This window comes from Macrobrachium nipponense, chromosome 49, assembly GCF_015104395.2.
Source record: "Macrobrachium nipponense isolate FS-2020 chromosome 49, ASM1510439v2, whole genome shotgun sequence".
Lineage (NCBI taxonomy): Eukaryota > Metazoa > Arthropoda > Malacostraca > Decapoda > Palaemonidae > Macrobrachium > Macrobrachium nipponense.
Window position 1 is genome coordinate 12,783,225 of NC_087224.1, and position 22,269 is coordinate 12,805,493.

The 22,269-nt window shown below is 40.3% G+C and overlaps 1 protein-coding gene across 1 annotated transcript in view; it reads left to right on the forward strand.

The window, feature by feature from the left end:
* The window catches only part of LOC135205338 (protein split ends-like), a 170,607-nt gene that overhangs the window by 131,919 nt on the left and 16,419 nt on the right, over positions 1–22,269 (forward strand). The window contains 7 exon segments of the mRNA XM_064235789.1: positions 9,730–10,343; positions 10,502–10,680; positions 13,123–13,293; positions 14,330–14,614; positions 14,835–15,010; positions 16,024–16,194; positions 16,780–22,267. Of these exon segments, the coding sequence (XP_064091859.1) occupies positions 9,893–10,343; positions 10,502–10,680; positions 13,123–13,293; positions 14,330–14,614; positions 14,835–15,010; positions 16,024–16,194; positions 16,780–22,267 (6,921 nt within the window). The 5' untranslated portion in view covers positions 9,730–9,892.

The window sequence follows — 22,269 nt, forward strand, 5'->3', positions numbered from 1 at the left end:
CGCCCTGGAAGATCCCTCTCCTGATATTAAACCTCTGCTAGTCTTATATTCCAGAGCTTGTAAGTATGATTCCAGTTGCGCATTGTATTTTTGAGGAAGCTGATGTGTTTTCCTCGCCCCATATATTTTCAGGCATTCTATTAGCCATGTTTGTGGTATCATGTCTAAGGCTTTCTTATGGTGGGACAAGTCTATCCATGCCATGCATTAGGTTGGTTTTCCATCCTTCTACTACTGTTCTTCATTACCATTTTGTCTTATCAGGAGCTGGTCTTTGTGCCCCTACACTTCCTTCTGCAGCCTTTCTGTTGGTTGGGGATGGTGTTTGTCTCCTCTAGGTAGTTGTATAGCCTTTCCCTGATGATACCTGTTAGTAACTTCCACATTATTGGTAGGCGAGGTGATAGGCCTGTAGTTACAGGCTATATTTCCTTTACTCTTGTCTTTTTGTACTAAAGGATGTTCTTCCTGTGGTCATCCATTTAGGTGCATGGTGATTTGAGATGCAATGCTGGAGTTGTTCTGCTATTCGTGGGTGTAGGGCCTTGAAGTTTTTGAGCCAGTATCCATGGACTTCATCGGGACCTGGGGATTTCCAGTTTGGCATTTTCTTTAGTTGGTGTCTGACTGTGTCTGTCGTGATCTCTGTGAATCTTTGTTTTATTCTCCCTGTCTTCTTCCTGGACTTCCTGGAGCCATGTTGCATGTTTGTTGTGTGATCCGGATTGCTCCATATGTTTTTCCCAGAGTCTCTTACTTGGTTCGGCTTCAGGAATTTCTTGGTGGTTGTCTTCCCCTTTTTCCCTCTTATTATTATTATTTTTTATTTTTATTTTTTTTGCTCTATCACAGTTCTGTAATTCGACTGGGTGGTATTTATAGTGTGGGGTCCCGGGTTGCATCCTGCCTCCTTAGGAGTCCATCACTTTTCTTACTATGTTTCTAGAATCACACACTTCTGCATGAGTCCTGGAGCTACTTCAGCCTCTAGTTTTTCCAGATTCCTCTTCAGGGATCTTGGGATCGTGCCTAGTGTTCCTATGATTATGGGTACAATTTCACTGGCATATCCCATAGCCTTCTCATTTCTATTTTCAGGTCTTGATACTTATCCATTTTTTCCCTTTCTTTCTCTTCAACTCTGGTGACCCATGGTATTGCGACATCAATGAGTGATACTTTCTTCTTGATTTTGTCAATCAACGTCACCTCTGGTCTATTTGCACGTGTTATTATTATTATTATTATTATTATTATTATTATTATTATTATTATTATTATTATTATTATTCAGTAGGTGAACCCTATTCATATGGAACGAACCCACAAGGGGCCATTGACTTGGAATCCAACATTCCTTAGAATATGGCGTCCATTTGAAAGACATAGGCATAACATAAGGTAATGGGAAATACAGAAAGAAGAGGCCACTTAGAAAGAGAAACAGAAATGAATGAATAAATTAATAGATAAATAAAAGTTCAGGTAAATGACCAAAGCAGGTAAACTCTTTAGAGGTCCACAGGAAGTTGTGTAAATACAGAGGGACTATCTTTCCTTCTTGTGAATAGGGTAACTTAAAATGCCGTCGTTGTAATGACTCCAGTTTTTTTTTCTCGGTCGCTTGAGTTTTTCTGTTCATTATTCATTTAAAACGGTTCCATACTCATCCAGTTATTCATTTCTTCAGCCAAGATCCTTTCGCCCATTCATAGGGAAAACAGTTGGTTTCTGTGTTGTTTGAATATGGGCTATTTTCTCCAATGTTTGATTTCTTAATCCTTGACCAATTATTTTTCTTTAAAGCGTTGACTTAAGCTGAAGCTCGTTCCCCCCAATACGTTGGAATCATGCTTATGTATGCTGAGTCGTCATCATCATCGAGGACGACTTGGTTTGCTAATTAATTGATACTTTGTGTACGTGCACATTAAAAGGACGGTGATCCCGAGCCACATCTTAAATCACAGCAGAGTCCTCCCCAAGCTCTAAGGCAAAATAGGATGTGTGTGTGTGTGTGTGTGTGTATATATATATATATATATATATATATATATATATATATATATATATATATATATATAAAAATACATACATACATATACATATACTGGCCAGACACGTACTGTGTCTGCAGGCTTTTTTGCATACCTCTCGCGTAATCCGATCCCGTGGTGTGGCGTTCTTGTAGTAACATAATCTACTGTCTCACTGCTTCTAGAAACCTTCATACCACTCTATGACTTCTTCTTCTTCTTGCTCCTCCTCCACTTCTTCTTCCTCGGACGGCAACCATGAACTGGTCCTCAAGGACACTCTTAGAAACCCGACGTGTTCCGAGAAGGAAATGTTACGGATTGGGGGATGTGGCGTCACTTGGAAGCCGCCCCCCCCCCCCCCCCCCCCCCCGCCCCCCCCCCCCCGAGAGATTTAGTGGGTTCGTCTTGTCTTCGTGTCTTTGGTTCTCGTGTCTTTTGCGGTTGTCGCTCTGGCTTGTTGTGGACCTCTGGAACCTCGTGGAACCTCGTCAACAACACAGGGAAGGTTAGATTGTAGATCAAGGAAAATATTTATCCCAGATTGTGACCAAATCATTTGTACTTTGTCATTCATGAACTCTCTCTCTCTCTCTCTCTCTCTCTCTGCGTCTTCGTGGTTAAGCAATTACGGGGAATTTCCTGTCATGTGACGTGCTGAGAGAGAGAGAGAGAGAGAGAGAGAAAGGGAAGAGAGAGTGAGTTTATATAAGTTGAAGTCTTGAATATGTAAGAGTTTTATGTACGCATATACTCGTATTTTTTAGGGAGGAGAGAGAAGTAGAGAGAGAGAGAGAGAGCGGAGAGAGAGAGAGAGAGAAGGAGCAATGTTGTCGACATCGCCATGGATAGGTGGCTTTTATTAGCACAAATAAGGGGAGAGAGCGAGAGAGAGAGAAGAGAAGCTTAATGTTGTTCGACTCGCCATGGATAGTGCTTTTTTATTGGTACAAAGGGGGGAGGGGGGGACCGAGAACTTACGATGCAATATTTCGATCATCGCCGTATATGCCGTGATGAGGACACGTTTTGCCTAAGTGAGGAAACCATTAGAGAGACAGTGTAGTATTTGTCTCTCAAACCCTCCCCCTTCTCCCAGTTTGTTTTATGGCAGCGGTCTGCGTTGGCAGGCAGGCAGGCAAGGCAGCGCAATATTAGTCATGCGATGAACAACGGCTGGTGGTGGTGGTGCATGGTACAGCCCTATAGCGGTTTGGGCTGGCTGGCATTGTGCATTGTTGCAAGAGCTGCAGCTGTTTTCGTCAGTTCTCGATGGGGGCGCTGTTGTGTTGTCTCGCTTCCTGAAGAAGAGGCTTGCCTCCTTGTGTATTAGAGAGAGAGAGAGAGAGAAAGAAGTCGTTAAGATGAGGTAGTTTTTAATGGAAATGTAGTTTTTTTTATTTATGTATATATGATAGAACTTCAAGAAAAGAGTTTTGACGGTGGTGGTTCAATTAGTATTACCCAGAGAGCTCTGGCTCCCTTTTTGGACAGAGCCACTGGCTTTGGAAGAGTCACGCTTTTTGACTGTCACTCATTTCAACAGACACTTTGTGACAGAGCCGCTCATTTTAATTAACAGAGCCACTGGTTTTAACGGTGTTACTCTTTTTGAGAATCACTCATCACTCATTTAAACAGAGCCACTCTTTTTTAACAGATTTGCTTTTTTGACAGACATTTAACAGAGCCGCATTTTTTTTAACATCACTGTATTTGACAGAACCATTTTTTATGCTTTGACAGAGCCACATTTTTCGTTCCTTTTTTTCTCTACTTAGTCACTTCTTTGACAGAGCAATTTCGCGTTCATTTTAATTGGGATCCTGTGGTGGTGGGGGAGGAATGTAGGGGGGTTTGGGGTTCCAGGATTAAATTATTGAGGTGCCCTGAATGGCGTTTGGGGGGTTGGGGGGGGGGAAGGGGGGGGGGACTTCCCCGCGTTTGTAATTGCCGTAGCAACGTTATTAGCAACGCTGGCCTCATGCCTTTGGGGAGGTATATAGACCCTTCTCCACTCTCTCTCTAAACCCCCCATTAGAGGGATTATAGGTATCAAGTGTCCCCCCCCCCCCCCGTCTCTCTCTCTCTCTCTCTCTCTCTCTCTCTCTCCCTCCCGTAATATCTCAATAGCGTTTGTGTTGCGTCTGAGTTTGGTTGCCTCGAGGTAAGTGCAGATAAGCTTGCTTCCTTTTCACTGTCAGGTACAACACACACACACACACACATCTATTGATTCGGAAATGAAAGGTTGAATATGATCATGACCGTTATATTTATTTTTTTTTTTTTTATTGTTGGGTCATTGTTGTGTCACCTCTTGTTAGGGACGATATATATATATATATATATATATATATATATATATTATATGTGTGTGTATATATATTTGGCTGTCCATCGTGACTAATTAAATTAATTACAGCGAATGGCGATTTGTAACTTGAGGTAAATTTCTCTCTCTTTTAAAATGTATATGAAATAGAATGAATAAGTACAGTAGGAAAAATCTCCTACACACACACACACAGAATGATAACATCAACCAACCACGTTTCGCAGTGAAACGTCTAATCATCCCATTAGAAATATTTAAAATTCTCCGTTCGACATCCCACCACGATTAAAAAACAAGCAAATATCTCTCTCTGTCTGTCTGTCTGTCTGCATATAGTGACTGTGACTCACTGCATGGCTGATATGAGTGGCTGTGTGTTTATGTATGTGTGTGTGTGAGAGAGTGAACGTATATGATTTATGCGCTAGACTGCAGCTAATGGATTCCATTCGATGTTATATATATATATTATATATATATATGCACCACACATACATATATTATACATACAAGGTCCAGATTCTTTTTGGATTTTTTTGTAGTTTCTGTTTTAATGAATTAGAATCTCTCTCTTCTCTCTCTCTCTCTCTCTCTCTCTCTCTCTCTCTCTCTCTCTCTCATTGTAAGTCTCTTCTATTGGCTGTTTAATAAGATCGTTTCTGCTTGAACTCTGTCTCCACATTTACCGTCGAATAGTGTTTATGTGTTTGTAACATCGTCATATTCAGATTGTCTTCTGCGTATCGTCCACGAACACTCGATGGTCGTCACATCCTTTTTGATAAGAGCGCCGCCATTCGTCTCCCTTTTGTCCTCTTTTGTGTCAGGATTGCCATCTCAATATTCTGACGAATGACGGCGTTACCTTGTCCGCCTGTCCGTAGTCGTCGTTATACACGTAATCAGAGCAGAACAAAATAAAGGTACGTCTACAGATGACTATTTATACACACGGATAAACACCGAAACGTCGGGAAACAATGCGGGGTTTTATCGTCAGCATCGACTTGGTGAATCTCAGAGTATTTGCGACCTCCCTTTCTTATAGATCTGTTCGGAAACTCCATATATTGGTGCTAAGGACGTTTCTCTCTCTCTCTCTCTCTCTCTCTCATATACAAGAACGGATGGCTAGTCGGATCTCTCTCTCATACAAGAACGGATGGCTACACTGATCGTACTATAGGCTTGACGTAGAATCTTAAGCCTTGGATTGCCAACCTTTATTGCGCATGCGGGCTCATCCTCTTATGTCAACAACGTTTAAGAAACAAACGTTTGCTTGTATGATTTAGTCTCCTTCATAACGAACCGAATGTCTTCGAGAACAGGGGGAGTGAGGGTTAAACTGTACACGTTAAGAAATTGTCGGAACGCGCCTAGACCAAGGTACATACCTACTATTTTCAGAACTGTTTTGATGTACTCCGTATGGTTTGAATACGAGAAGCATTCCCCGTGTGAGGGCTGGACCACGGCGCTACATGGAGACACACACACACACACACACACACGCTCCTGATCGGAGATTAAAGCAGAGATGCCGAAAGGAACGTAGGTTGGCGAATACACCATCCCCCAACTCTCTCTCTCTCTCTCTCTCTCTCTCTCTCTCTCTCTCTCTCTCTCAACGTTGCATGACAGCAATTACAACCATTTTCGTAACATAGACGTTCGTTACTCGTTCATCTAATAATTCTCTCTCTCTCACCACCTTTGTCGAGATGAACAGGTGATTACGCATTGGTAGTTCATCGGTTGCAATGTACTTAATCACGGCTCCACATCTAAAATGATCTCGTAAATCAAAACATTTCTAATGCGGAATCCCTTCAAACCTTGATGTTATATTTGCAAACGAAAGTCTTGTTCTCCTGAGATAGGAAGTTAGAATAGTCAGGTCTATTGAGAACATAGAAGAAGAGTTAGTTTTTGGTTTTGTTTTCTTAAATCTGGTTCTGTCTTTTGTGTGTGGTGGTTTCTATAAGATTGTATCTCTCGCCTGTATCTCTCGCCAGCAACACTTCTGTTATGAAATCAGGCCCTTCGCAAGGAGAATATTGTTTTTATTAGCTCTGTTCATTGAACAACTGAAAAAAAGTGAGCGGAAAAGACAAGCAAATGAAATGATAATGGCGAGACATAAATTGGTTTCAATCAGTGCTCGTTTTTGTGACTTTTCCGTAACATTCATCTTATTACTTCCCTTTAATTCTGCCACCAGTTATGAGTATGAGTTATTAATAACATTTTGCCCTGCATTGCTTGTTCTCCATTTGTTAAACTTACAGTCTTAGGTAGAGTATCAACCATACATATTAGGCCTTATAGTGCTACCAAGGTAAGCTCAAAATATATACCTCAGGAGAATCAGTAAGCCAGTCATTCAGTCATCAGTTTTGGGGGCTGTGGAAATCTGAGATCTGGTGTTTGAACTATTTTATCACGCTGCTAGTTTGGCCCCAGGTTAAACAGCCTTCTCTTCAAATAAGTAAAAATAGATAGCAGAAATGATGTCCTTGGCTTCCAGTTTATTTGTTCATATTTAAAGCTCTGTTGAAGATCAGTTGTGCGATTGTCTTCTGAACATCTATGCCAAGGCTTGGCTCGTGTTTATTTGTGGTTAATGAATTTTAAAGAGGTTGTTTTCGTGAGACTTTGTTGTCATTCTTCGAAAACCTCAACTCCTTGTGGAATTGGAGAATCTCTCTCTCTCTCTCTCATCTCTCTCTCTCTCTCTCTCTCTCTCTCTTCTCTCTCTCTCTCTCTCACACACACACACACACACACACACACACACACACACACACACACACTTTCCCTTACCGACCGACATCATTTGGGAGAAATACAACCCCCCCATTTCTCTTTCTCTTACTATCTATTGTCTATGTCATCTAGTAAAAAAAAAAAAAAAATAACACCATTGTCTAACATGCTATCTAGTAATACGTACTTTCTTTATTGTCTAATACAATATCTGCTAACTATGCAAACCAACCAACATCCCCTTTCTGTCTCTCATACCTTCCCTAATGTCCAACACATCATCTGGTAACACTGCAAACCAACCCCTCTCTCTCTCTCTCTCATATCTTCAAAATTAATTGTCCAAAAGTCATCTGGCAACACTGCAGACCAAACCCACTTACTCATGTTATCATTTTATCTTAATAACTTTTTTTTCTCTTTATCTAATCAGCTGGAACAACGGGATAATGTTCTCAACCAGCCTGTCATCAATCAGAACCAGTTGGCATTGGTGAAAAGTGTCCCATACGATGTTGAATATGTTTTTTTTTTATGGAAAAATGAATGGGCTACTGTATAGAACTCTGTTGTAGTGTACTACTCTGGAAATTCGCAATGACACGATAAGATGGATTTTATGAAATGCAAGTGGGTCTGCTCTGTTCTTTATTGGGTTGAGTTATTGGAAGCTTTAACCATTTTTCTTCCTTTTTGGGTGGTTAGTTTAATGTACTTTATTATTTATTATTTTATTTCATTTTGTTTAATTTTTTTTTTTGGTTAAAAATGACTGCTACGAGAGGGTCTCCTTCCAAAATAATAATAATAATAATATTATTATATTATTATTATTAATTATTATTATTATTATTATTATTATTGCACTAACATACATGAATTATTATTATTATTATTCATTTAGCTATAAAAAAATAATGTAATACAAAAATCATATTATTTAAAAAGCAATGTAACTATAAAATCATTAACTCTTGTGACTGATATAAAAATAAAAGTAATACAATACTTGAATTCTTAACTCGTGTGACTTTGTTGCCATAAAATGCAATATTCAAAAAGTATTTTAACACAGGAATTGTTAACTTTTTTTTTTTTTTTTTTTTTTTTTTGACATTGTAAAGTGCGATACTATTTTAAATGGTGATAAGTATTTTGACTCAAATCTAATTAGGTGAGTTCATAGTCCAATGCACAACCTGCAACAGAGGCATCTGCAAGAAGGACCCAGTGCTTGATTAGATAAAGGTTTAGGACAGATAAGTTCGTATACTTTGGTCCCTGATGGCTGTTGTACATGTTAGGAATTCCTTAACTAGTCACCTTGGAGCTTATCACTGATTGCACTAGATTTTATTTAATTTTTTTTTTTTTAATAACTGACCATGGTAAATTGCTGTTGAGTATTTAGAAATTTGCAGTTGTCCTTTTTAGCGTTTAATTTGCCCTGCCTTGTCTGTCACTTGTTTGAAGTATTCTCTCGTGGAACCAGGTTAACTAGAATGTTTAATTCATTTAAATATAAAGCCATACTTTTTTTATAAGTTGTATAGGTTTACAGTATATATCACCAAGGCATTTTAACTAGTTTCATAGTTAAATTTTCATAGACTAAGAGTGTTTACAGGCATAGCAAAAAGTATGTAGGTAAGAAGACTTGCATTTCTCCTTAGGCAGTGATCCTGTCTGTGTAAAGCTGTCTGAAAATCCATAGTTCATATATAATTTTTATTCTCTTATGGTAGTCCTTCTATCAGAGATTTCACGTTTCACGTCTCGGTCATTCCAACAAGGTGGTTCTCTCTCTTGATTTTCTTATTTTGTTTATCTTTATTATTTGTGCTTGTTAGCAGGATTACAGCAAAAAATAATTGTTTTCTTTTGTTTTGTTTTCTGAACTTGCACCAAACATAGGCCTTGTGATTGTCAAGAGGTGATAAGGTTTTTGGGAGGGACAGGAATGCAGTGTTCCTGGGAGAAGGTCCTTTTGGTAGATGTAGCAGTCTGCCATAGCAGAGGATTGCAGTTTATGAATGGTATTGTCATCATATTGCTATAAAGTCTGTCGTGTTAAATGTGGTGTTAAGTAATGTAGAAGGTGTTCTTGTAACCAACAAAAGCAGTTGGAGCAGTTGTTCATCATGTCTGCAGGCAGCTACTCCTTATAGAAGTGTACTCTAATATGATTGATGAACTTGGTGATGTTTGCTGGTAATAGTACAGTATATGTACAGCAAGGTCCTTTTGACATACAATAGTATATTTTTGGAACATATGAACTGCTCTGCTGTTTTCTTTTGTTGTATATGCTCAGTTGTTAATACTTTATCTTGGCTGTTTTTAAATTTATTATGTAAAGTATTTGCACTTGAAGAGTTCCTTTATGCATATACAAGGAATGCAGAAGTTCTGTGACTCCAAATGAAATTTTGTATGCCAGATATGACTTACATCAATACTATTGCTTATTTGATTACAATACAACTTTTTAACTTTATTTCATTATTGAAGGCTGAATTGCCTTGCATATATTATGTATGTAGTTGAGAAGTGCCAGAAAGTAACGTTTAATTTTTTCTGTTCCAGGTTGTCAGAGGAACACAGTGGGTACGATCGTTCTAGTCATTTTTATGATGGTAGGAGAGATGAGGGGCTCAGCTACAATGGCCCCAGTGTCGGTCCACCTGGAATACGCCGTGCATACCCGAATGAGCGTGACCCAGACTTTGCCAACAGAGGTCGGTTGCGAATGTATCCCAGGTCTTACGGTAGTGGTAGAACAGAACAGGGTGACTATCGATGGAGTGGGAACCCTCCGTATCGGTACGCCCCACAAGATATGTATGTTGAAGAGAAGGTAGTGAGACGAGTAGGGGTATCTTCTGCTCCCATCTCCCCACCTCTTTCTCGTACTGCCGTCTCCCGAGGCGGGAGGATAGCCACCGGTCCAAAGAGTCGATCGAGATCGGACTCTGAATCCAAATCCTCCAGCAGAAGTAGAAGCAGGAGCAGTAGTAGTAGCAGCAGCAGCAGCAGCAGTAGAAGTTCTACCTCCAGCAGTTCGAGATCCCCGTCACCCAGGAAAGTGATAGGAAGTACGAATACTGGACTGCTTACTCCGGTGGGAGGGATGGGCTCTCCACAAGAAGAGAAAAGACCTTTAGCCATATGTGTACGAAATCTTCCTCCATGGTCCACAGGTAAGTGAAGTGACGTAAAGGAGTTTTAGTTCTTGGTTTGGTTTAAACCATATGTCCTGATTAATGAATGAAGTTTTTATGTATCAGAAGTGTTTTAAAATAAGTCTGGTGAAACTCCTTCGAGTAGTTGACTAACACCAGACCGAAATTCTTTACAGAAACTTCGTTACGAGAAGGGCTGTTCCATGACTACAAGAAACATGGAAAGGTAATGGCTGTACGCTTGCTTGGCTCTGGCAATGATCGCTTTGCTGTTGTCTGCTTTAAGAAGCCAGAAGATGCTGAGAAGGCACTCGACGCCTCACGAGAAAAGCTTTTTTTTGGTGTTAAGATCCAGGCAAGTTACATACCTCCATTTCAGTGTTCAAGTGCTGGCTTATGAAGAAGAGAACTTAGGGAATCGAGTCTTGCTATTTTTACATTCCTTGTAATGTGAAAAAGAATAGTGATGGTACATTATTATTATTATTAGTGTATTGGCCCCCACTAAGTAGTGATACTAAAATACACTAGTACCTCGTTGATATATAGCAATGTAGGACTGTGAGCTATGATTGACATTGCTTGTTGGATACCCCTTGTTGATTAACCTGAGTTTAGACATTGATGTGGATTTAGGAACTATTTAGTGGAATTTTGACGGGATAGCATTCTGTAAGTTCTGTTTTCGTTAGCCAACACTTGTCTTTACAATGTGTATGTTGAGTAGTGTATAATACCTTATAAAATTTACAGCAGTATTCATTTGTCAAGTTTTATTGGAAACTTGTGTACATCATATAGGTACGTAGTCAGTATATTGCGATCAATATTATTTTGTCCATAGGAAAGAGTCTGGATAGTGACGTCTATAATTTTTATGTTCTTATTGGTTTCATATGTATGTGTTATACCTTTGAAGAAATATTTCTACATTATTCATTTGAGAAAAGTTATTTTTATGATATTTCCACCTCATGCTTTAAAATTATTTTTGTGGAGAACTGTAAAAAATGAATAAATCTTCCTTTACACCAAAGATTCACCTTTTGTTTTGTGCACAAAAGTGCATCACGCAACATAATATATTAGTACTTACGGTAATAGGATCATTAAACGCTGTACGGTACTAGGATCACGAATATGCTAACTAGTCCTCTGAGTTTCATAAAGCCAAAAATAATGATAGTGTTTTGTGTACAGAAAGGAGAGAGCTTATTGTATTTACATGCCATTGTCTTTATTCAGAAGCTTTTGTTAGTTTCAGTTCACAATTGAATGCTACTGTACTTGCTTGGAGCATGGCTTTTGCTTCAGACTGATATAGTAGTAATGCCTTGACTGTGCTGTAAGGAGCTAGAACACACAGATTCTTTCAGAGGAAATTCTTAACCCTTCCCTTGCAGTGTCGATTAGAAGAAGGTAGCTTTATCTGTCAGAGGCAAAGTGTGATGTTGAAGCCCCAAAATTGTGTTAATGAGAGTTTTTACCCCATTTCTACCCCATAGTGTATGAAAGTAAAGCACAGTGAAATATTAGTTGTAAATCTGCCATGTACATTTTATCTTTTATTTTTGCTTAATATTTTATGGAAGTTGTGCTCCATTTTATAGATTCATTGGAAGATATATGAGTAAAAACAGTGAATGTATATGAGGAAATTGACAATTTTCCTTCTTTGTATAAACACAGAATAAACTGTGGTTTTTTTTATGTTGAATTGTAATAGCAGGAAATGACAAATAGAGGAGATTCTGTGTAATAAAGGAACAAACATTGATTGAGTCCGACACCTTATTAACACTACAAGTTGTCACCCAGAAAATGGAAGTTAATTGTTAGCAAGTCAAGGAAACAGAAAATAAGAAATGTTCAGATAACTTTAGGAATCCATGATCAGTGTTTTGTCTCCACAAAAATACCTGGGTGATAAGTAGCACTGACCTCATGCCCCTTTTTGCAAGGGCAGTTCTTAGAAGTAGCAAGTTATTTCAGCCTGTCACTAATTACAGTAATTTTAGGAATGTAAAAGGTAATCAGGACTTTGTATTTTCACATTTAAATTTCACACAGTTAGTTATGGATCATCTTTGTGAATTGTCTCCTTTGTTTTGAAGTTACTTTGATCACTGTGCATGGGTTGTTGTAAGTTCTACATTCTTGCCTTATTTAAGAAAAAAAAAACTGTTGAAAGATCTCTCTTGATGTCAGGTATTATATTTAAAAACATTTTTGGTAGGCTTTTAAAAACATTTTTGGTGTTCCCCACTTTTTTTAAACTTTAGAGGAATTCCTTTTCTAACATCTAGAGGAATGGTTTTTTTTAACTTCCAATGGTCTTACATTTGTACTGGTATGAGATGAAACTAAGTAACTCAGCTGTGGAAGATGTTTTATTTCTCTGTAGTATTCAAGATGGTAACGAAGTGCACGGACATCTGAATTTGCAAGCCATTTCAGTAGCATTTAGATTACACTGGCCGTGGATAGTTCTTCAGGAAGTGTATTCATGTTAATCGATAAGAGATTAGGGCATGATTTTTGTATATCATGTTGGTTTCCTTGAAATAGTAACTGTGGTGACTCTTCAAGAAGGATTCCCCCCTCCATAGGTGATAGCTGAGGCCTTGTGCATGTGTTGTAGTGCAACATTTTTTTTTCCCTTGTGTATCAGTCGAACACGATACACGGGGTACAATAACCTCTCCTAGCTGTAAAATGAATAGTTATCTTAATTCGAATCTGTATTATATATATATGTCTGTATTTTAGTTTGATGTATTTTGTTTTATTATGACAGGTTGCTCCTCACGAGGGTGTGGAATTGGACGAAAGTGAGTGTCGAGCCTATGACGTGGAAGTAGATGAGTATCACCCGAGGGCCACACGCACACTCTTCATAGGCAACTTGGAGAAGGATGTTACAATAGATGATCTCAAGAAGCACTTCGAGCAGTTTGGGGATATTATAGTATGTATTGCCATCCAGATCACTAAAATAAAGATGCAGTTTGGGTATCTTAAGTATTGTGATTTTTTAACATCAGCAGAATGCAAACTGGAACAGTTGTAACTGATTTACAGCTGATTTCATATGTCACACTTTATTTTTTTTTATTATTTTTCTTAAGAATCTCATAGTTGCATGAGTCACTGGAATGGCAAAGAAATTCAGAATACTGTAGGTGTAAATTTGTATTTAAATTATATATACAAACAATATGTATATAACTTTCTTCACCATTATTATAATTTATTATTATTATTATTATTATTATTATTATTATTATTATTATTATTAATTAAAAAATCCTCATAGTAGCACGAGTCTTCAAATGGAGAAACAAATCCACAGTTATGTAAATCTACTTATATTTCAGTTTAAAAACAGCTAAAATAGCTTTCGGGAATCTGTTCGGTTCCCCTTATGATAAGGGGAACTGAACAGATTCCCGAAAGCTATCTTTGCTGTTTTTAAACTGAAATATATGTACATTTACATAACTGTGGATTTGTTTCACCTTATTAATATTAATCACTCTTGATGCCTATCATTTACATAACTGTGGATTTGTTTCTCCATTATTACTATTATCACTCTTGATGCCATCATGTACAAAATTACTGTGTTCTTTGCATTACCCATATAAACCCCCATATTCACGTTCTCAAGATTTGCGGACTCTGCTATTCGCGGGTTTCTCTATGCAACTTGTCTACCCATTATTCACCAAAAATGTACTTATTCACAGTATTGTTCACTGAGAAATATTCACTGAGTAATGTATTCTCTTATCAGTTTCATGACTAAATTCACATTTTGTGATAAAACTAGTAAATTATTCAGGTTGAAGCATTTTTAGAGGGTTTTTCTTGTGTTTGAACTAATATCATCTCCCTTGAATAAGGGAATAGTTCACTGTAATCTTGTAACTGGAAGAACTAGGCTAATGTGAAGGAAGGTACTGGGATAAATGTTTTATTATATTTTCCATTCTAATTAACAGGAAATTGACATCAAGAAACAGAATGTTTCCACATTTGCCTTCTGCCAGTACTCGGATATACGGTCTGTTGTGCGGGCAATGAGGCAGATGGACGGAGAGCATCTTGGGGCTAACCGCATTAAACTTGGGTTTGGAAAATCCATGCCGACCCGCTGTGTTTGGATAGACGGTGTTCCTGAAACCCTAACAGAGCAACAGTTATATGAACAGTTTTCCCGGTATGGCCCTGTTGTCCAAACGATCATTGATAAGGAGAAAGGCCACGCGCTCATAACTTACGATAATGTAAGTAGTGTATATTCAATCTTTTACTTTCTTAGATTAACCTTGGAAACAAAAGACGATGTATTTGTTGATGCTGTAAATACTGATCCATTAGAATTATCAGTTTACTTAATAGGTTAATTTATTCATTATTTTAGTCATTGGGATATAAATGCCATTGTGAAATGCATTTGGTGGCCTGGCCAATTATTGCTAATAAGATCTCATTGCATCCTCCTAGGAAAAATATGCATCAAATGCTGTGATGGAAATGAGGGGGAGAGTTTTGAATGGAAGAAAGCTGCAGATAGATTTTGCCTCGAGGGAATGCCAGGCTGCCTTTTATGAGAACCTTTCGAAGCAAGGCCATCCTTTGCCAGCTGATAGGCCTTGGGAACGCAGCAGAGAAATTGAGAAGTAAGTTTGATGACACGTGGTTATTTTTTTAACACAATACGTAAGTCCTTTTTTTTGACTAAATTTCTTAGATCAATCCAAGAGATAGAAAGGATTTTGTTATTAAAAATGATGAAAAGAACTTTACATCTTTTTACAAATCCTCAGTTGGCTTATATCTTGAAGAAGAGTGCTGTCTTTCTATTTTTTTTATGGTGTATATGTCACTGTTAAATTTACCACCAAGATTGATTTGAAGGTACTCTTGCAAAAGCAGTTATGAATGAAAAACCTTCTGATGGTAGCTTTCCAGGTACTGTTCTAAATGAACAGTCGAGGAAATTCAGAAAAGAAAGTATTTGTTATTCTACTTTTAAGTTTCTTCAAGATAGAAGTATTATACAGAAGTCCTCAGTATTTACTTACAATCCCAGAAATGTTGGGAAAGTAACAGAAAAAAGTTTTAATTCTGTTATTTTAGTTTGTGGGATGTAGCTTCATTAGTTGTATGTGGTGGTGATTTGGAATCTTTTGTGCTGTAGCATATATAGAATTTGACAGTGAGAGTTGCCTGTAATTTTTTTGTACTTGTATTTTGCTTTTACTTATTTCATTTCATACTTTCTACTAATTTCATTAAAGCATATTGGAAGGCCAACTGTAACTGTGGTTGTATGTTGTACATTTTCATGCTAATTTGTTGAGGTAGTGATAAGTCAATGTATGAACCACTAGAGTTTATTTAGGATACACAGCTTATTCTACAGATGTTTTAAGCTTGTTATTTGAACTGTGTGTATTTATTTCCTTTAATTATTCAGTAGATGACACCTATATGAATAGACGTCATCTACCGAATAATAATGTTTTTGATTGTGTTAGTAATCAAGTTGAATTATTTCCTAGTTGATTGAAAGGGGCTGAAATGCTTGAGTTTTCATTGAGGAATAGGTTTTACTGTAGCCAGTTCTTGTGTTTCCAGTGAATTTTGTATCAGAAGAAACAAAGTCGTTATTTTCTTTTTTCTTTCAAAGGGACACAGGGCGATATGAAAGTACGACCAACAGGTACAGCCGGTATGACAGAAGTAGAAGGGAAGGGGTCTTTTCTTCTAGAGCCACCGCAAATAGTCGTACTGCCACTTACAGCTCTACGGGTAATAGATCGCGTGGCAGATATGATAACTACGATGAATTTGCTCCGGGGTAAGTGTTGAGGGAAAAGAAGCGATCTCTCATTTTTGTTACTTGAATCATTGGGAGCAATAATTAAAATGCTTACTTTGAATTCTTTATGTGAGGATATTAAAACTTTGATCATCTAATTGTAATTGATCTATTCAAGTGGACTAACCATTATAGCTTGGCTTAATAGACAGGAATCTCTTGACGTTTTATATTTTAACAGACTGTTTTGCAATTTCATATAGTCTTTATTATTTCGGAAGATGCTCACCTACCGTTAAAGATACCTTATATCTCCGTGCCAATAAGTGAGGAGATATAAGTTATCCTTAACAGTAGGTAAGAATCATCCAAATAAATTTTATGAAAATTTATATTTGGTGAAAGTACAGGAATATTGTCGTTATGCATATATTGTTGTGGAAATTTTAAAACTAGCAAATAAGCCAAGTTTAAATTTTGTGTAATGAAATTAACTTTTAATTCAAATGAAAGCTATGAAAGTTTTTCTGTATTTGGTGTAGCAGTTGTCATTATTTGTAATTGTATCTGCACTTGATATTCACTGTACTTTTTCCATACCAATTTTTTGTTTTTTCATTATAGAAGGAGCTACGACGAATATAGTCAGGGAAGTGGAGCCTCCTACGAAGATTCATATGAGCGTGAGCTTCGTGAATATGCTGGTAGTCAACGTTTTGTGGATGGGGTTGGCAATGGAGGTGTTACCAGCACTGGGGCAAGTGGAAGTAGAAGGCATAGCTTCAGTCCTGCCCGTCGGCGGGAGGAGCGTTCCCCAGCATCACCACGAACGCATTCCAGAGATCGTAGTAGCGTAAGCCCTCCCCCTCGAGGCCCTTATGAGGATGGAGAGTCGGGCAGCAGGCGCACTGCCCGACGTTCCACCAGTGACCATGAAAGTTACAGCCAGTCGCCTCCGGGATCACGTACCGCTTCCCCTCCGCCTCCGCCTCGTCCAAGTAAATCAAGTTCTGGGGTATCCTCACGTTTGGCACCACCTCCAAGGTCGCCTGGAACTCCAGTGACGGCATCACCCTCTCGCGAAGTAACGTTACTAGACGATCGTTCGTTACCTGACCCCAGGGATTATCGAAGACGTACGAATGACCTCAAGGACCTCGTGGTACGAGTTAGTGATGTGAGAAGACCGCCGCCTGCACCTCCGGAAACAGTACACAGAACCACTGGAAGGTTTCATCGTTCATCTCACAATACTGATGACGGCGAGGATGTTGTTAGCAGTAGCAGTGGCGGTGCAGGCGGTGGTCCTCAAGATCCAAGGCTTTTGCATCGGCGAGTTCCTGACGATCCTCTTTCATCAGGAGATGAACACTTACCGGATGCGGAACGATTGACCAAGAAGCCCAGATACAGTGACGTAAATTATGAGAAGCCTAACTGTGTGAAGCGTGTGGCTGATAGCAGTGATTCGATGCTTAATTTTCGACGGCCGCGTGACTCGCGAAGGGACAGTAGGGTCAATAGGCGTATTGGAGGCGATCCCTTGCCTCCATCACAACGGCATCCTGAGGAAGTTCTTCTGCAGGATCCTCGGTACCGCAGGTTGTCTCTGCCAGAGAATGATGATGTTCACTGGCACAGAGACACTACGGGAATTCACGTGTCTTCCTCTTGTGATGCAGCTGCCGATCACAGTGATACCAGCCCTCCCGGTACGCCCGTCCGTGATGAAAGAGATGACTCGACTGATCCTCCTCATCACACGTTGCATCACCAACACCAACACCATCATCAGCCTCACCATCACAGAGACAGATACCACAGTGTCCCATTGTCATTACCTCTGCCAAGATTTGCGCAGCAAGTACGTTTGGCTCACACGTCGCCTCGTGCAGCTTCGACATCACCAAAGGGAAGTAGCAATTTGTTACGTTCTCCTCCCTTCACTGGTGGGAGCAATAATACCAGCACTGTAAAGACTGATCCTAAGGATCTTGGCAGTATAATTTTAGATACACCTTTGTCCCCTGGCCCAAGGGAAAGTACATCAGACTCCGAGGAATCGCCTTTGCAGTCGCCGTGCAGTCCTTCTATGGATCTGGAGCAAAGAATCAGAGCTTTAGATGAAAAGTATGAAAAGTGGTCGGGCTCTTCAAGGGTCATTGCTCCAGGTTTACCGTCTACTAGTAATGAAATAGTAAATGAGAATAGTAGCAGTTCAGTTGGGAGTGTGGGGAAAAATGCTCGGTTACCTAGAATACTTGATCCCGATGAGTTGCGGTCACAGCCGTCCGATATTTTAAAGACTTTGCTTTCAAAGAAATCTGTCTTTGACGAAGACAGTAAGCGTTTGGAAAATGTGGGTGATAAGTATGAACCAAAGCCCTTTACTGCAGCTCCACGCACAAGTAAATCTGTTAACCTGCTACCAAGTCCACCCCTGGTCAGTGTTGCCGTTTCTCGGCAAACTGCTCCTCTACCAGCCGTGCCCTCGGCAACACCAATCAGTAGCCTGCCTGGTTTCAGGCTGTCAAGTCAGCAAGGTCAGCAGCCTGTTACTTCAAGTCCTTCACAAGTTCCTAGGGTGTGTGTATCTGTGCCACAGGTGAGCAAGTCTCAGGGATCCTCTCCATTGCACCAATCTGTGGTTTCTCAGGCACTACGCTCACCACCTGCCAGTAGTCCTGGTCTCAGTCCTGGTGTTGGAAGTCCAGCCCATCCTCCACCTCCTCCTCTGCCCCCTCCACTACCACCTGCTGCTGCACCACCTCCCTCTCCCCATTCATCACCAGTGACACCTCAAAGCCCGGCATCCTGCCTCGGCAGCAGTACTACCACAATCACCACCACTACCACCACCACCACCGCAAGTACTACCTCATCTGTGACATCACTAAGACGGACCCCAACACAGCCCCGTTCGTTGGGCTCGGACGCGTTGGTCTGCCGTGTTGGGGAAGAGGGCGACACCTCAGGGACTGGAGTGGTTACGGTGGTTGCAGACACTCGAGTTACCGGAGTTGTGTCTGTCACGCAGACTGTGTCGAGCAGCAAATCTGTGTTGAGCACCACCACTAGCCTAATAAAACCATTGTCCAGCCCAACTACACAGTCAGTGATAGGGGATGCTTCTTACAATGTACCTGAGAGGAGTAGCAGTGATGCTTTCCCATTAGAAATAAAGGAAGAACCCTGTCCAGACGAGCTGATCGCTGGATCCCCACACCAGAGAGTGAAAAGCGATCGCGATCCTTTGGGGTTGGAAGATATTAAAACCAAAGACTGCTCTCTTGAGATGAAGGAGTGTAAGGAGGTCATGGATTTCTCAGTTTCGGAACACATCAATGCCCGACTAAAAGTGGAACCAATTGACTTAGAAGATGTTAAATCAGAAGCATTCAAAGTTGAATCTGTGAAACCTGACATTAAATTGGAATCGTACGTAAAACTGGAAACTTTGAAGGATGAACCTATGAACAAGGAAATTACTAATAATCATAAAAGAAGGCACAGTAGCATTGACTTTGATTGCCAGGGGAAGATTGACGGTAAAGTGATAGAACCAGAAATGAAACGCTTAAAGCAGGACTTGGAGGAAGAGAGGATGCACGAAAAAGCCACCAGTAAGGAGCGAAGAGACTCGCGCGATGCGAGAGATTCCAAGAAGAGCGAATCCCGCGATAAGAAGACCCGGGGCCGACGTGAGGAGGTCAAAGAGATTGAGAACGAGAAAGTTTGTGGTCGAACGTATGACACGCTCGACTCCAAACAGAAGAGAAAGATGTATGACAAAGTTGATGACCGGAAAGAGGACAGCCATAAAAAGGAAGAGAAGAAGGAGAAAAGAAGAGAGAAGCTGGAAGATAAACCTCCGGACAAATTGGTCCAAAGGGACAAAGCCCACGAGGCCAAAGGTGACGTTAGGGGGTCTGACAAGGTCACCGAAAGAACTGTGGAAGATAAAAAGGAGGAGAAGAAGGAGGAGCGCAAGGAAGAGGAAAAGAAGGATGAGAAGAGGGAAGAGAGGAAGGAGAACCTAAGTGACGAGAGAGTCAAGAGTGAGAGCGAGAGGCGGAGGCACAGCGACGACAAAAGGATAGAAACCAGAGACCAGAAACATAAAGAAAAGAGGGATAAAGTAAAAGACAGAGAGAGGCTCAAGGGTCTGTCAGGCTCATCAAAACATGAAAAAGATTTAGGAAAGGAGAGGAAAGATAGAGACAAAGACAAAGAGAAGGAGAGGGAGAAGATGGCAGAAAAGGAAAGAGGAAAGAACCACGAAATGGAGAGGGAAGTCTGTTTTGAAATGAATGAGAAGGAGAGAGAAAAGCCGGCCGACAAAGAAAAAGACAAGGTGGTGGAGAAAGACCGCAATAAAGTCTCTGAGAAACAGGTGGATAAGGAAAGGATAGAGAAGGACAGGGAGCGGCTTAAGTTCAATGACAAGTGCAGGGACAGAGTTATCAGACTGATTCATCAGGATCACGCGGAAAGAATCGACGGAAAGAAAGACCAGCGGCACTTGAACGACCATCGTAACAATGACAGGAGGAGAGATTCTCGCCAGGAACTGCGTCATTACCATCACAGGTCATACGAGGGATCCGATAACATAGACGCCTCAAAAGCGAAGAGCCGCAAAACCCATTCCCTAGATGTGGTGGAGGACTGTGACTTGGTTGAGCAGAATAAAATAAGTTCATCTCAGTATATGAATAGTGATGATGGCCTGACAAATCATGATTCTTCCTCCTTGCCAGGAATGAATGAGGTTCACGACATGGGTAAAGTTGACATTTCTCATGAGGTGGAGGACAGGAGAGTCGACAGAGTTCGTGACCCTCGGCGCAGGAAACACGACTCTGGTAAGAGCGACAAGAGCGACGGAGAATTGAGATTAAAAGGAAACAGCAGTCGCAATAAATATTCACCCTCTCATTCCTCCCGCATGAAGGGCAGAACAGATTCCCATGAACAGCAGTCTGCAACAAGTGACATTCCAACTTCAGATGATGAAGTCTCGCAGCCCAAGGGAGGTTCTTTGACTGTCAGAAGAAATAGCTCTAGCAATAAACATCATCAGCAGCCGTCACAACAGATGAGAATATCAAAGAATAAGCACACCACCAGTAATAAAAGTAAGTCTATATTTGATCCTGAGAGTGACTCTGGTGACAGTATGATCATCTCTGGCGGAGAGGGTGATGATGGAGGAGACGAAGCACCGAAAAAGCATTCTATATTTGACATCCCGGCCGACGACGGCATGTTCGACATGTACGACAAAGTGAAGGCGAGGCGATTTAAACTGCAACAGAAACAAGAAGAAGAAAGGAAGCAGCAGGAAATAAAGCAGTCACAACTTCAGAAGTTCCGTCAGCTCAAGGTCAGAAAGGAAAAGAAAGTGACTGCAGCTATTTCAGATATTTCAGACACTGAAGAGGAGGAGGATCATAGCAGTCATGGACATAAGAGGAGTCATATTCAACACACGAGCTCTGAAGATGACCCTGTGCGGAAGCGAAGGACCACGCAGTTGTCGGCCGACGACACAGACGATGACCTGTATCTCAGACAAGACAAGAGGAAGTTATCGTCTTCACAAGCAAGCCATAAGAAGGAGCTGAAACATAAAATCAAGAGTGTAATAGTGTCAGACGTAACAACAGATGATGACATACCCAATTTGCCGAGGTACCCCTCAAACTTGAAACCATCCAGAGTTTCAGATGTTACAGAATCAAATGACAGTGTCAGAGGATGTGAAGACAACATCTATACTGATTCAGATGCAGAAAATGAAGTTCCATGTCCTCGACGGCCAAATAAATGCTTGAAACAGCTGGAGTCTGATAGTGACATATCAGACATCCAGTCTCGTGCAAAGCCACCCAAACCAGCTGCAAGAGTCAAAGTTCACGACAAGGTTAGGAAAGGATGTCGCGTGAGAGAGAAGACCAAGACAGTCAGCAAAGAAATGATAACTACATCAGAAGAAAGTGATGCTGCTCACACATCGGAAGATGCTCGGCCTCATAGGTTAAGGGGAAATCTGACCAGATTGAAATGCGGCAAGAGAAAGCTGTGTTGCAACCGCAAAGAGAGAGGAAACGT